This window comes from Ceratosolen solmsi, unplaced genomic scaffold (genome assembly GCF_000503995.2).
Source record: "Ceratosolen solmsi marchali unplaced genomic scaffold, CerSol_1.0 scaffold13, whole genome shotgun sequence".
Taxonomy (NCBI): domain Eukaryota; kingdom Metazoa; phylum Arthropoda; class Insecta; order Hymenoptera; family Agaonidae; genus Ceratosolen; species Ceratosolen solmsi.
Genome location: NW_011948418.1, coordinates 6,615,278 through 6,629,385, shown reverse-complemented (window position 1 = coordinate 6,629,385; position 14,108 = coordinate 6,615,278). Strand labels below are relative to the sequence as shown.

Below are 14,108 nucleotides of genomic sequence, written 5' to 3'. Positions count from 1 at the left end.
TAGAAAAGCGTAAAAATTTTTTTTTTTTTTTTATTTTAATTTTTTCTTTTTTTTCTTTTTTTTTTCTTTTTTTTTTTTTTTTAACTTTCCGGATTCGCGAAATAGTCCCAGTAGCACTTTATTGTCGAAATTGTGGAATTCCATACTCGCGCACTCAATGAGTATTAATTTTAAAAAGTACATTTCTGTCCGCACTTTCGAAATTAGAGACAGCCAATACATTTCATAAGTACGAATAAATGGCTAATAAAAGTGTTCCACGGTAATATCCTTGATGGCTCGTTATGATGAAATTGTAAGAAGAAATCGTATCTTCTAAATAAACAAACATTGCCAAAGTCTCGGCGAACAAGTATCACGTGAGATGTAATAATGAAATAACAAATTATACGTGAAAGCATAGCATGTGGTACATGCACATTTGGTCTGCGCTTATTCTCATGGTTGTCAATAGGACCCTTGTTACAAGAATAAGTGGTCATTCATAATTTTGTTAATCAATGATCCATCAAAGCATTCTTGTTCGATCGCTTCAAGTCATTGGCTTGTCTAGCATAATTGGACATCAGCTAGTCACAGGGAGAATCAAGTGGAAAGTAGCGCTGTTGCATTAATATTATCGGTCGCCTTTTCCCATCACCGGTGACACCGCTTTCAATTTCATTACTTAGCGTATTTTCGACCTGCTATGCACGGATGCTCCGTTACCTGCCTCAAGTCGCGAGTAATCTTCGATTTTTAAATGTCGCTGTTACTTATTTCGATTATTACGACATTTCTATATGATAATTGTAATACCAAGGTATCCCCGAGTTTTAGCATTATAAATAATCTGTTAGATATCCTTGTGCTTAACTTTGACTTGAGAGTATTCGAATCCGTTGAAGCGACGATGATCCGACAAGTGTATTGGAAATTACGTATGTTACTTCCAGTTTTATAACTTACACTTTGTAATGCAGCCAAATCACTAATTCCATAACATCTTACAATACATTCCTTGATATATTTCCACATTGATCATTTGTTGCTTAATCACTTGGTAATAAATTAAATATAAGAATAAAATTTTTGTTCTTACGATATCTTACGGACAATAACGATAATGTAATATGTTACATTAGTATATTGGCACTCTCCTGTTCTACGACATTTCTAAACTTTGTTAATTGATTTAGAAAAATTGATCTAATTTAACATTGACTTGAATAGCGTAGATCTTGTTGTTAATACGAGGCAATATCTTTTACAATGAATTTTTACAAATTAAAGTAAAGTGTCACGATTGTGCTTTAATGGTAAAATTTCAATTTCATTGTACCGCAAACTTCATTATTTACTCGTATCGCAGTCGTGGTTTTTCAATTGAAAAAGCCAAATATGAACGAAACGATGGTCGTTAAGCCCATTTGTAAGGGCCAAGAATAACGAATTGCATCATAACGATTTAGCGGTAATTTCATTCCTCTCAAAATACTCACTTTCTCCGTTCTTTTAAGAAGATATCGCAGTCACAATGCAATAACGAGATAAGTCAAATTTAAAAAACTCTCGAGCAAAAAATTACCATGATTTACCATTTAAAAGCATCCAATTTAAAAGCCCATCCGTAATTCATTAGCATAACGAACGTGACCAACTAATTATATGCAATATGGCGATGCGTAACGAGACAAGTATCGTGCATTACCAGAGATATATGCCGATGATAATAAAATTGCGAATAGGTCAGCGTCGGTAAGCTTAAGCAGGTTCATGCGGACATGCGTCAGTGGGAGATCCAAGACGAATCTTCGCACCGATTACAACGAAGCCGGAAGTTCTACCGCCTATCATGCGCTTTTGCCGACTTATATCTTCTTCGTGCTGCTTTTATAGTAGGTTAATTGATAACTGATTCGCCGTTATCGCGCATATTGAGCATTGTAATCGAGGTTGGCACAATTTCTGTCGCGGTATAGATTTAATTTCTTTTAATAGTGATGACGTATTGTTGATTTTCAACGACCACTATGGCAAAATTGGTACTGCGAATGTATTTATTTATTATTTTCATGTAATCATTGAGTTAAAAAAAAAATATATATACATATATATATATATATTGTAGTTTTACGTATAATAGTGAGTTAACAATTTATCGCGTTTCTTCATAGGGAAGAGTTTTTTCTTTTTTTGCTTTCTTTTGATGCCTATTGGTTATGAATTCTCTCGCGAGTTTAGAATATTTTTCATTTCCCTTAAATATACAGCATTGAACCCTACGATAAATCTCGCCTCAACATTAAAATGATTATTTTTTAACTTTATATTTCGTAATCATGTTTGAAGATTGGGCGCCCTTAATAAACAGAGAAAAAAATAACAGAAAAAGAAAAAAGAATAAAAGAAAATTATTATACAAAATCATGTTGAAGAAGAAAATGAAAAAGAAATTGCCTCAGCGGCTTACAAAGAACATTATCCTAAAGAATCTACGTCTACATTGTAGTTCACCTACAGGGGGACTTGGAGCCAACCGGAAGTAGCGCTGAAAGTGCAAAGAGCCAATGGCTCGATTGTATTATTGGGGTCAAAGGAACGGCATCGAGGTATAGTCTATAGACCTTCTAGAGTCCTCCGGTGAAAACCTCTTGAAAAGTTGACCTTTGCATGCATACGCGCCCATAACTATGACTTATGCATGCCCCTATGAACGTACGTACGCGCGCGTGTAAGTTAATGGGTGCGCGTGCGTGTGCGTGCGTACGTAATGTTAACTGGCCGCGGCTTTCTTTCCAAATATACCTTGGCATACGAATGGACTTGGAAAAGTAATTAGCTAAAGAAAATACTTGTTTTATCTGTCCTAAAAACACGGGATTTTGTGGAGATCCTGTTCGTAGAAATGCTTGAGGCAGCCACTCCGTCTCCGTTTTAATTGTTTGACTTGATAATAATGCAACAACTTGGTTGTTCATTTATTGTTTCGTCGGAGAGTGTTACAGAAAATCCAGATTCGTCGCTTATTGTGAATGTAGATAAATAAGCCACTGTAATTAAGTAGCCGAAAAATTAATTAAACATAAGTTGCTTTTATTGATATTTTGCATCATTAAGAGGAAAAAAAAAGAAAAAGAATTTTAATTTTACAAGAGATGCATACTCGCTTTGCGAATAGATAAATAGGATGTGCAATCTGGAGTAAGAAACAATGTGATGCAATTTTTTCTCAACGTTTCACCATAATGTTTGTTCTAAATTCAAATAATAAAATTACTCTAATTTCATCGAATAGTACGTGTAAAAAAAAAAGAAATACATTTAACATCGTTAAATGAGGATGTATATGAAAAATTTGTAAAATCAATTAACCTTAATGTAACTGTACGCGTTAAATTTACAGATTTCCCGAATAAAGCAGTGTGTAGCACCAAATATACTTGCGTAGTTAATAATTTTGTGTGAATATTAATTTAACGAGACTGGTGGGTTTAATTGTGCAAAGAAAATTTGTCGAAGCAAATAAATATATGGCTCATAATATTAAATTTCATAATTAAGAAGAACACTATGAGTTCTCCATTATTTGTAATTGAATAATTCGGTAAAACGATGGATTCGGTTATGTGAGAAAAAATTGTTTGACATACCGTATGACAGCTTAATGGTACGTCTTTCGACGTATTGCCGAGTCGACGCGTAGTTTTGAATAATATTCGTGTTACTTCAATTTACATATATTCCATATATTCTCGTGACACACCCGAGAAACTTGTACTTGCAAGTAATTTATTTTCTACATTATCGTTACAATACAAACTAGTTTCTCAGTACCCGTTTTCTCAGACGAATTGACTAGGCCAAAATAACAAAAAAAAAAAAAAAAAAAAAAAAAAAAAACGAAAAAAAAAACTTCCCGGAACCCAAACACGTTGACATCCACGTCTTTTATAGTCTTTAATGCTTCAATATAATATGGATAGATTTTTTAAGGCAATCATTAAGTAATCTCGATCGTAGCGTGATTGCGCGTACTTTTAGGATCATCGCGTGCCACCACTCACGCATATTCGTAAGTTCCATTTTCGACCCAACAAAGCCCAATCATTTCCAGCTCGTGTAGACAAAGGCAAGAAGGGCCCGAGCTAGAGGCGTTTACTCGGGGGGATAATCCCGGGCCGTGAAAAGCCGAGGAAAATGGGTCTCCCATACGGTCACGGCCGAGACATCAAGTGGGTCGCGGGAGACGTGATAGTTCTTGGGCAATGCGAGCTGCTCGCGCCCGAAATGATGCTTATCGCTTCCTTCCCGGAGCGAAAGCGCTTCCCTCGCGCTCGGTTGGGCAGGTGCGCGTCTTAATTGCCAAAACGCGGCCCCTCCCGGGTGAAAGCGATTCGCAGTGAGTTTGGTCGTCTTCGGATCGGAACTCGGAATGGACGCCAGCAATGGTGCCGCGAACTAGCGTTAAACTTAAAATTCTTTTGGGGATTTCGTTGACTGTAATGGCCCATTCCCGAACGAAGGTATCGGTCTTGCAGGCTGAATCACGGGTATCATTATAATTACGCTTGGGGAGCATTAAACGAATAAACGAAAGATCGTGCGGTTCCCTGTAAATTACGCAACGTTTGAGGAAATTCCAGGCATGAGAGGTTAAGCGATTTCACACTCGCCGCTACGAATAAAAGTCTTATAATTAGCATAATTCGCTCTAAAACTTTATATCCTTCGTATAGACTGAAATCGACAAATTATTTTAGATATTTAAGATAAAAGAAATTCTTCGTTCACGAAATCACAATTGTGGCAGATTGTTAACTGATAATATTATTTTTAACCTATTGCCTAATTCGACCTGAATTCTCTATTGAATGTAAGTTTCTGGAATCTCTGCATGTTTTCATCCAATGGTCGTTCATTATTTAATATTGATTAAGAGTACGAATGCTCTATGGTGGGCGAAAAGATACTTATGGAAATTAAAACGGTGCTTAGAAGCTTTAACTACGTTGCGACATTAATGTTACCTTATGCTTTAATAATACGTTGTTGCTTCATCGGAATTGAACGAGAATTACAATTTTTGTTAAAAGTACCTTTGTCATTTATTCTCGAGAGTCGAAGGTCGAATGACGTTGATATTTGTGAAATTTTTTTGGCTAAATAAGACGGATAAGTATGTTTATGAGAATCATCGCGATGACGATGATAGCGTTAATAATCAATTGGAGAAGAAAGGTGTATTATAATTTTAAATTACATTTGCGCTGTGCGCAATACATCTATATAATGGTGAAAACAACTTTACAACGCATCGCACATTAATGCAATATCACGCGATTCCACGAAACTTGTCCCAAGTGAAATGTAGCTTTGCCGTGTCGTTGACAATCAAACATATCGAATTGTTAATAAAAACTTGATTATAAAATCAGTTCAGCATATTGTCAATAAATCGTAAGTTATGAATTTCGTAAGCTTGAGGTTGGAAGTCGATGAGTAGCCAATAATTTAGGTCTTAAAAATATTGCACTCCTCGTTTAGTATGAAATGTCTTCTTAACCATTACGCGAGCCGACGATAAGCCGAAAATGAAAAAATTACATTAATATACGTCGCTACCGATAGTGTCTTCCTCGCAAAAAAGGCCAATTTTTATTCCAATTTACTATGGCTTCGAGACGTTAATTGTCCCATTACGATTAGCTTCTCCATTGCACCAATCCTTTAAAAATATCAATTACGAATTCCAAGCGCTCGAAAGATGTTTACAAAGCTCATTTGAACGTACCGTAAATCAATTAATCATCCATCTCTTCTGCGTATTTGCCTTCAAACAATTAAATATAAAGAAAAAGGAAAGCTCTCACCACATCCGAAACGTCTCTGCTCTCGCGCGGCAAAATAACATTTCGACACATCCCCACGTGTAATCGTACGTGCCTTCGTGTGTTTACGATGCGACCGCGCGCATCGCCGTGCCAAGGAACCAAGACAAAGAATTGAAAAAAAAACCTCGTCGTTCCTCATGGACAGCGTGAGCCAACGGAGGTGAAGAAAAAAAAGGAAGAGGTAACGAGCGACGGTTATTCCGTGTCGCCGCGAGTTATGTCATTGCATTTGGAAGGAAAGTGAGAGATCTCGGATCCGTCATTGCGCACGTAATTTATGTAGCTGCGCGCCTTCTCTCACAAGAAGAATGAAATTCACCGCGGATTTTCGTAGCGCCTTTCCTATTGCGGTGCTTGCCCAATTACCCCCTTCTCCCGCCACAGTTCCATTGCCCCCTCTCGCCACCCTATCACCCCCCCCCTCTCCGCCCTACTTATTCTCGGTCGCTTAATTGCAATCGCGACATAACGCACAAACGGGAATTTTTTTTTAAACTATGTTTCTGCCTGTTTTTGCCAATGCATCTAACGATCCCCTACGCCTCCCGAGCGTTGCAGGCTAAAAGGGTTTATTTGCGAGAGCGGCGTGTATCGGGAGTGCAAAAGATTTAACGGTTGATTAAGTTATTGTTAATCGATTTGAATAAATCGTGTAAAGCGCCGTGCGACCGCTTCGCACACTCGGGGTCGTCGTACCCATTGTTAAGAAACTTCTTAAAGTACGCGTTGCGCCGAGTCTTTATTCATTCGTGATATTATTATTGCCACAACAAAATCAAAAGATAAAAACGAGCTATGTTTTTTTTTTCAAATAACCTTTTTTTTTCTTCTTAAAAGTTTCCTCGATGTTTTCCAATATTTTATCCAATATTATGATTTTTTTTGTTAACTGTCCAAAAGTCTCGCAATAATTTCATTATTTACATTAATGATTGGCCTTAATCGCATTAATTTGCAATATCCGAGAGAATAGAGAATAGAGAATAAAAAGGATGCTTCGTTTGCAGGTGAGGGACATCCGGGGACGATAGTCGTCCGCGTGGGCAACAACAGACCCGACTTGGGTACGAACCCCATCTGCAATCGGTTCACCGGCCCCCTCGAGGAGGGCCAGCCGCTTTTCCTGCCCTGCAACCCCCCCATGCCCGGGGCCTTCGTCTCCGTGCACCTGGAGGCGACCACCCAGACGCCCTTCCCCGTCCAGCTGTCGCTGTGCGAAGCCTTCGTTTACACCGACCAAGTAAGTGCCTCTTCCCATGGGAGTTGAGAAGAGTTTGCGATTACGGTACATTTCGTCACTGATTTTGACATTGACATTGAGTTCTCGCGTGCTTCGAGTCGGCTCGAGTATGTAATTGTGAGTCAGCGGAACATATTAATTCGCAAAGGTGCGCGTATGCCTTTACGGAATATATTAACTCAAGATTATGTATCCGAGAGATTTTTCTTGCTGTCTGTTGATTATGAATATCATGTGGGTTAGAGACAAAAAGGAAAGACTATTATAATGAAATACTTGCTTTACTTGCCATAATTTATTTCTAATAATTATTTATTATGTAGCAACGAGATTTACGATATTTTTTTAACATATCTTTTAGATGATAATTACGTAAAGTTTGCATTAGATCAGTGGTAGAAAACAAAAAACAAAAAAAAATTGTAGCTAAAAAAGATTTTTCGGTAACTCGCACATTAATGAACAAACAATTATTATATTAATGTGGTCGATATATATATTATTGTTTTCTTTGTTTTGTTTTGTTTTTTATTTTATTATACAATATATCCTTGAGAATAATAATTAATTTTTTCTTCATTTATTCAACGATTGCTTAAATATTGCTTTTAACAAAGGGGCAATTTTCTTTCAATATCCTTAATAATATCGCTGAAAAAATAATTTAATCATTTAGATGGCTATTACGATTTTTAAATCTTCAATTTATATACAAAATTATCTATCAGAACTGCAATAATTACTTTCCTCCGAGTTTCATGCCACGCGATTGGTAAAGCAACGTAAATCATAGGACTATTGCGAATTTATGTTAAAACTATATAAAGATAATACTGGCGCAACTAATCTCGTATATACACGCCAATATGTTTATGAACATTATTAGCTGTCCAGTGATTTTTTATGGCTGGACACTAAATCATTAAGTACTCGTATACGCAGCAATGCCGAGTTATGCAAAGAGTATTATTATTTTGGAATGAGAACGGCTCTAATTAAGCGGCTCTGGTCTCATCTCGTTATACGCTATCAATTGATAATTCATAATCAGCGGCTCGCACTCGCCTTCCCCTCCCACATTTTCATTCGCAATTCGATTGGGACAAGGGAAGGCGGATAATTGCCCAAATCTAACAGCTGCTTATAATACATCGAGCGGCCGATACTGAAAGACACGATTAATGTCTACAGGCCCTGCCAATCGAGCGTTGTCCGCAGTTCCGGGACCAACCCCCGGGCTCCACGGCCACCTACAACGGCAAATGCTACATCTTTTACAACCGACAGCCCCAGACGTTCCGCGACGCTTTGAGCTTTTGCCGGGCGCGCGGTGGTACCCTCGTCGACGAGAGCAACCCCGCCCTACAGGGCTTCATATCCTGGGAGTTGTGGAGGCGACACAGGTAAGCCTAGCATTAGCCAGGGCGACAGTGGGATCTGGGAGAGGGGCGATAGGGTGTAAATCGGTAATCGAGAGATACCGTAAATAATCGTTATGCCTGCTCACCAGGAGTGACACCTCCAGCCAATACTGGATGGGCGCCGTCAGAGATCCCAAGGATAGGACCGTCTGGCGCTGGACCGGAAACGGTGACGAGATATCCGTCTCATTCTGGAGCATGCCCCAGGGTACCGAGGAGGAGTGCGCGAGATACGACGGTAGCAGGGGATGGCTGTGGTCGGAGACGCCTTGCACCGCCAAGCTCAACTACATTTGTCAGCACCGTTAGTATTGACTTTGCGTATCATCGTTCTCCCTGAACTTTCCAACGTCCGTTCAGCAAAACTTTATAAATCGAATGACGTAGGAAACGGCTGTGTATCTTATTGTTGGCCGTGTGAACATTTGACGTAACATACGTACGTGCATTTGGATGTTAATTAACGTTAAATCGTATAGTCTCATTGCACGATTATTCACGGGTTAATTTAAATGAATATAAGCTTCGTTAAGTTTTCATTAATCATATCGGATGAAAGGTAGGTCTCGTATTTTACTCGACTTAACAATTTAAAAGCGTTTTTCATTCTCGCATAATTGAAAACATACAGGCACGATTTCAAGATTTTTTACATCTATTAAATATGCATTGATACGTTTTTAAGTAGAAGCAATTTCATTTTGTGGTAATTTAAATAGATAATAAAGATAATTCACTGTATAATGTGAATGAATATAAGTGAGTATAAGGAAAAATTAAGAATTTCAGTATTAAATGAAAAGCAAAAATTATAACAAACAAAGCAGTTTATTTTCATAATTCTTATATATATATATATATATATATATATTTTTATAAATATCATCGCTATAATTTTTATAATATAAGGACGGTAAATTAATTTAATTTTCTAATTATTAGCGTATACTTTATCATCAATGGGTGAAAAATTTTCGAGTGTTGTATTTGAATATTGAAAATAATACACGGCGAATCTAACAATCTTAACATTAAAGCAAACAATCTCTATATTTACTACTATGAAGAACCCATTACTCTAATCATTTAATTATAAATATTACAAAACATTTGGCAATTATTAGAATTGCCATAGTTTTACATAGATACGCTGCTTACTTGTTCTATATTGTTCTATCTATATTGTTCTATTGTTCTATCTTCTTGATATACCATTTTCAATATTCATAATATATATTTGCTAATTTAAAATTACAAACATTATTTTTATACATTTTATTACACATTCAATTACATAAATTAGTCTTTGCAATGACTATACGCAATTTCGATTGTATTAAATTATAATAATATATTATTGATATTAATAAATAGTAAGAAATAAAATTTTATTATTTGGCAAGCATTGATTTATTGAAATTCTTTACTTGCTCGGGCTAAACATTTTTCATTCGCTCATACAAAATACAAGTGCACGCAATTTTATAACTTTTAATAAATTAACGTATAAAGCTTAAAATCTAAATTTCTATTAAATATTAAAGAACATGATTATGATAATAACTCAGAGAATGTCATAAATTTTGCGATCGTAATGTATATTACGAAGCATTTATAAGGAAGTATAATTTATTTTCAAATCCTTCCGGGCTTAACCTTTGTTTAGTAAATTCTACTCCATTATTCCCTCGCCAACTTATTATTAGTATTTATTTTTGCATTCATGACGCTACAGGCATATTAAACTCGGAATATTAAGCCCTGAATTATTAAATTAGTTAAACGGAAAATGTTTGAGAACGAGTAGCATGTAATATATCTTAATATCCTAATGCACGAAAGTAGGGCTTTTCAATCGCAGTCGAAAGTCGAAATTTTCTCAAATCTCGTACATTGTCATTTCATGCAATTAACTATTCTTTTATTGTAAATAATATCATTGAAACGACGCGATTAATTTAGATCTCGATGAAATTTTTATATAACATTGTATCATCTATTTCCCAAAGCTGCCTAATAAGCACTCACAATCACAATCAAACATTTGAATTCTTTGCTTAGATACTTAGATTCTTTTATGCTCGTCGTTACTTTAATAAACGAGATAAAATGTAATGTTTGAATGTTGCAATCTTGTCGTTATTTAATTTCGTCTATAACGATATCATCTCACGATTTAAGTATTATCGAATTGCACAACTTGATGATACATTTTTTTCAATTTGTTATGAAAAAAAAGCCTTTTATTGTCATGACGCGGAGAAAATGTTTGCCAAAACTGGACAAGTCGTATGAAAAAATATACGGCCAAACGAGAAATGGCGCATTATTAGGCCGTTAAACGATAAAAGCAAAGCCTTGAAAATTACGAATTAGCCAATAATTTGTGTCGTCGCTCGAGCTGCGGAGTCGCTTTTCCAAGTGCGACTACAATCGCCGACTCGCAAGCGTAGCGCCACGGCGTCCTCAGAAATATGTAGGTTAACGCGCCATGTTGGAGTGGCCCGTAGATATAAGAGCTGTGATTAATCCAGTGATTTATTCGACAGAGCCACGTGCCTGCGGTCGCCCGGAACAGCCGCCGAACTCGACGATGACGGTGGTGAGCCCACCGGCGGGTAAGGAGCCCGCGAGGAACTACCAGGTCGGCACCAACGTCGAGTACGCCTGCGACGGCGGGAGCCTCCTCATAGGACCCTCGAGCCGTACCTGTCTCGACACAGGATTCTACAACGAATTCCCGCCCGTTTGCAAAAGTCAGTAACAGAGTATTCCTCGTCTAGGCTGTTCTCGCTCATCCCTACTACTTCCAATCCACTTAAATTAAACTTGTTTCTTCGTACGAACGGATGGCTGGATCACCGATCCACGGAGAATGTTTACCCTCGCTGCTACGGCATCGGATTTACTCCGCGACCAAGTTTAGTCTAGCCAACTTTAGTCCGTTGATAATGACTCTTGGTTATTCCGTCGAGCACTTCCATTAATCGTTCCGCAAAATGATTTTCCCCATGAGTCATTGTCTGAAAATTATACCGACGCAGCGAACGCTCGATTGACCAACGGTTCGATAAGCTTAGAACGTTAAAGCGATCCATTTCTAACGTGACTCATAAATATGATCCATAATACAACTTTCCAGCCCCCATAATTATTGTATCATGATTATTGATCAATAATACAACTTGCCATCCCCCATGATTATTGATCGATATATTGTATAGAGTAGCGGAATCACTCATCGACGGCAACCCTAACCCCCCACTCCCCCTACTGTTTTCTTATGTTTCTGCTGATCTAGGCATCGAGTGCGGATTTCCGGCCAGCATCAAACACGGCGGATACACTTTGATCAATAATACCGTGACCTACCTCAGTCAAGTGCTGTACGCCTGCGAAGAAGGCTTCGAAATGACCGGTGAATTGACGAATCTCTTAAACTCAATGACGAGCGGTAAGAAACTGGTAAGGCCTCCGTATTAATGACGAAATGCCGTTGGCTTAGGTCGGGCCCGGCTGACGTGCGACATCGACGAGCGCTGGAACGGACCGCCACCACGGTGCGAACCGATCAGGTGCGATCCACCGGCGGTGGTCGCCCACAGCCAAATCCAGATCGACGAGATCGACATCGAGGAGGTGGCGGCCGCGGCTGCCGCGGCCGCCGCGACGCCGATGCCCGCCAACGCGACCGGCAGGGGCCTCTTCGTCGGCAGCATTGTCACCTACACCTGCGACAGGGGCTACAGACTGAGCGGCAACCGGCAGTTGCTCTGTCTGCCCAGTGGATCGTATGACCGCGCGGCGCCCAGTTGCACAGGTAGCGAGGACTCCCGCACGGAAAATTTAAGTCACCATTGACCCGGTTGCAATGGGACGACTAACGACTTATTGCCCTTCCCCCACCCCTCCGACTTACGGACCCAATCCGCAAAAGAATGGAGTGGCACTTTCCCGCTAGTTTGCATAATCGCTCATGTCGTATTGGGGAGGGGGGAGGGGGAGGAAGAAGAGTCGAGTCTCTGTATAACTAACTGTCATAGATTTCCGTTATAAATTAATGGGCAATCGCATGTAAGGGTAAATTTTCTGTCTGAGTATGATCTTTCTGAAGGATTAAATGCCGAATAATGATGAGCGATTGTTGGGGGGAGGGAGAACGGCCTTCTTACAGGCTGTATTACATTAAGAAATATACGAATATACGAAATGTTCAGTTTCAAACGGCAATGAGCATAATTTAACGATAGCATTAATTTCATTTTATTAAATCGAGGAACGAGTTACCGATTATTAGAGTATCGTTAATGTTGATGTAACGAGGCTTTTCTTGCATGTTGAAAAAATGAATTAAAAAAAAAACAACAATAACAAAATTCACCGATAATGAGCGAAATGAGTCTTCGATTTGGTAAAATGTTTACACCGTAATAGATTGACAATTGTCTTCTTTTCATTCTATCCTTATTACCCATTTTCGTGCAATTTTCAATTAAATTATATCTTTATTTTAAGTGGACCTTAATACTATTTTAATCTAATGTTTGTTTAATTACCAAAATTTTTTTTTTATGCTTTCATCAAATTTATGCGTCAACTAAGCCATTTGCATGACTACAGATGACTTTTGACATTAGATATTAAATATAAGCAGCACTGTAAAATGTGTACTTTTAACTATGAGACAATCAAAATTATAAAATTCTATGACGATAGATCCCTATCGATGTCTTCGGTCGTTTAACTCGTCGGGCATTTTCTACGTCTAAAAATCGAATTATTAATTAGATAATTATCGTAAGCCAATATTTTAAATTGTCATTTTTAAACAATTAACCAATATACGGTCTCCGTTATAACGAGAGAGTTATAATTTGCAAGTATCCGAATAAAAATTAGTAAATTATCCATGCGGTCCTCCGTCCCTCCTCTCTCGCGCGTCGGTTGCGCGGAGCGACGAGCATTAACGAAGCTTAACGACCAAAACGACCATCCGCAGAGGAGCCACAGACCACGACGTCGGCGACGGCTAAGTCGACCTCGCGCCCGACGAACACGCGGGGCAGACCTTTCCTGCCGACGCGGCTCCGCACCACGACGGTGGCCCCGACGACGGGCGCCCCGACCTCGACGACGCCGCAGCGCCCGAAGCAGCAGCAGCAGCGACCCGCCGAGCAGCCAGCGACGGTGCGGGAGACGGCGCACAAGAGGCCGAGCATCGGACTCCAGAGGCCCACCAACGACAGAACAGCTCAGCATCCCAAGAACGAGGGCGTCGATCATCCGCAGGTGAGGAGCTTTTTACATTCCGACTCTCCATTTTTCGACAAAAGGGAGAAACGACGAGGCACACGAGCGAATCACGGGGGACACGGGACACGTGATAAGCAACTGGTCGCCTTTTCCGTGCCTCGCTTTTTCATTTCGATCGCGTGAGCCGAACGTAAGTGGCGGCAATCTTGTTTCGTGAAATTTAAAGACCCGTTATTTTATGTCATATAATTGCCTCGGCTAAGTCGCAATGACTAGACAAATTGTTTGGCATGTACTGCCTTCGTACTCGATACTCGGCAT

At 39.0% G+C, this 14,108-nt stretch overlaps 1 protein-coding gene across 1 annotated transcript in view; it reads left to right on the top strand.

The window, feature by feature from the left end:
• Positions 1–14,108, top strand: part of LOC105360178 (uncharacterized) — a 71,805-nt gene that overhangs the window by 49,210 nt on the left and 8,487 nt on the right. Inside the window, exons 4-10 of the mRNA XM_011496997.1 lie at positions 6,881–7,113; positions 8,305–8,516; positions 8,624–8,838; positions 11,084–11,290; positions 11,836–11,952; positions 12,040–12,354; positions 13,534–13,823. Coding sequence (XP_011495299.1) covers positions 6,881–7,113; positions 8,305–8,516; positions 8,624–8,838; positions 11,084–11,290; positions 11,836–11,952; positions 12,040–12,354; positions 13,534–13,823 — 1,589 coding nt within the window. The remainder of the gene's footprint in view (positions 1–6,880; positions 7,114–8,304; positions 8,517–8,623; positions 8,839–11,083; positions 11,291–11,835; positions 11,953–12,039; positions 12,355–13,533; positions 13,824–14,108) is intronic.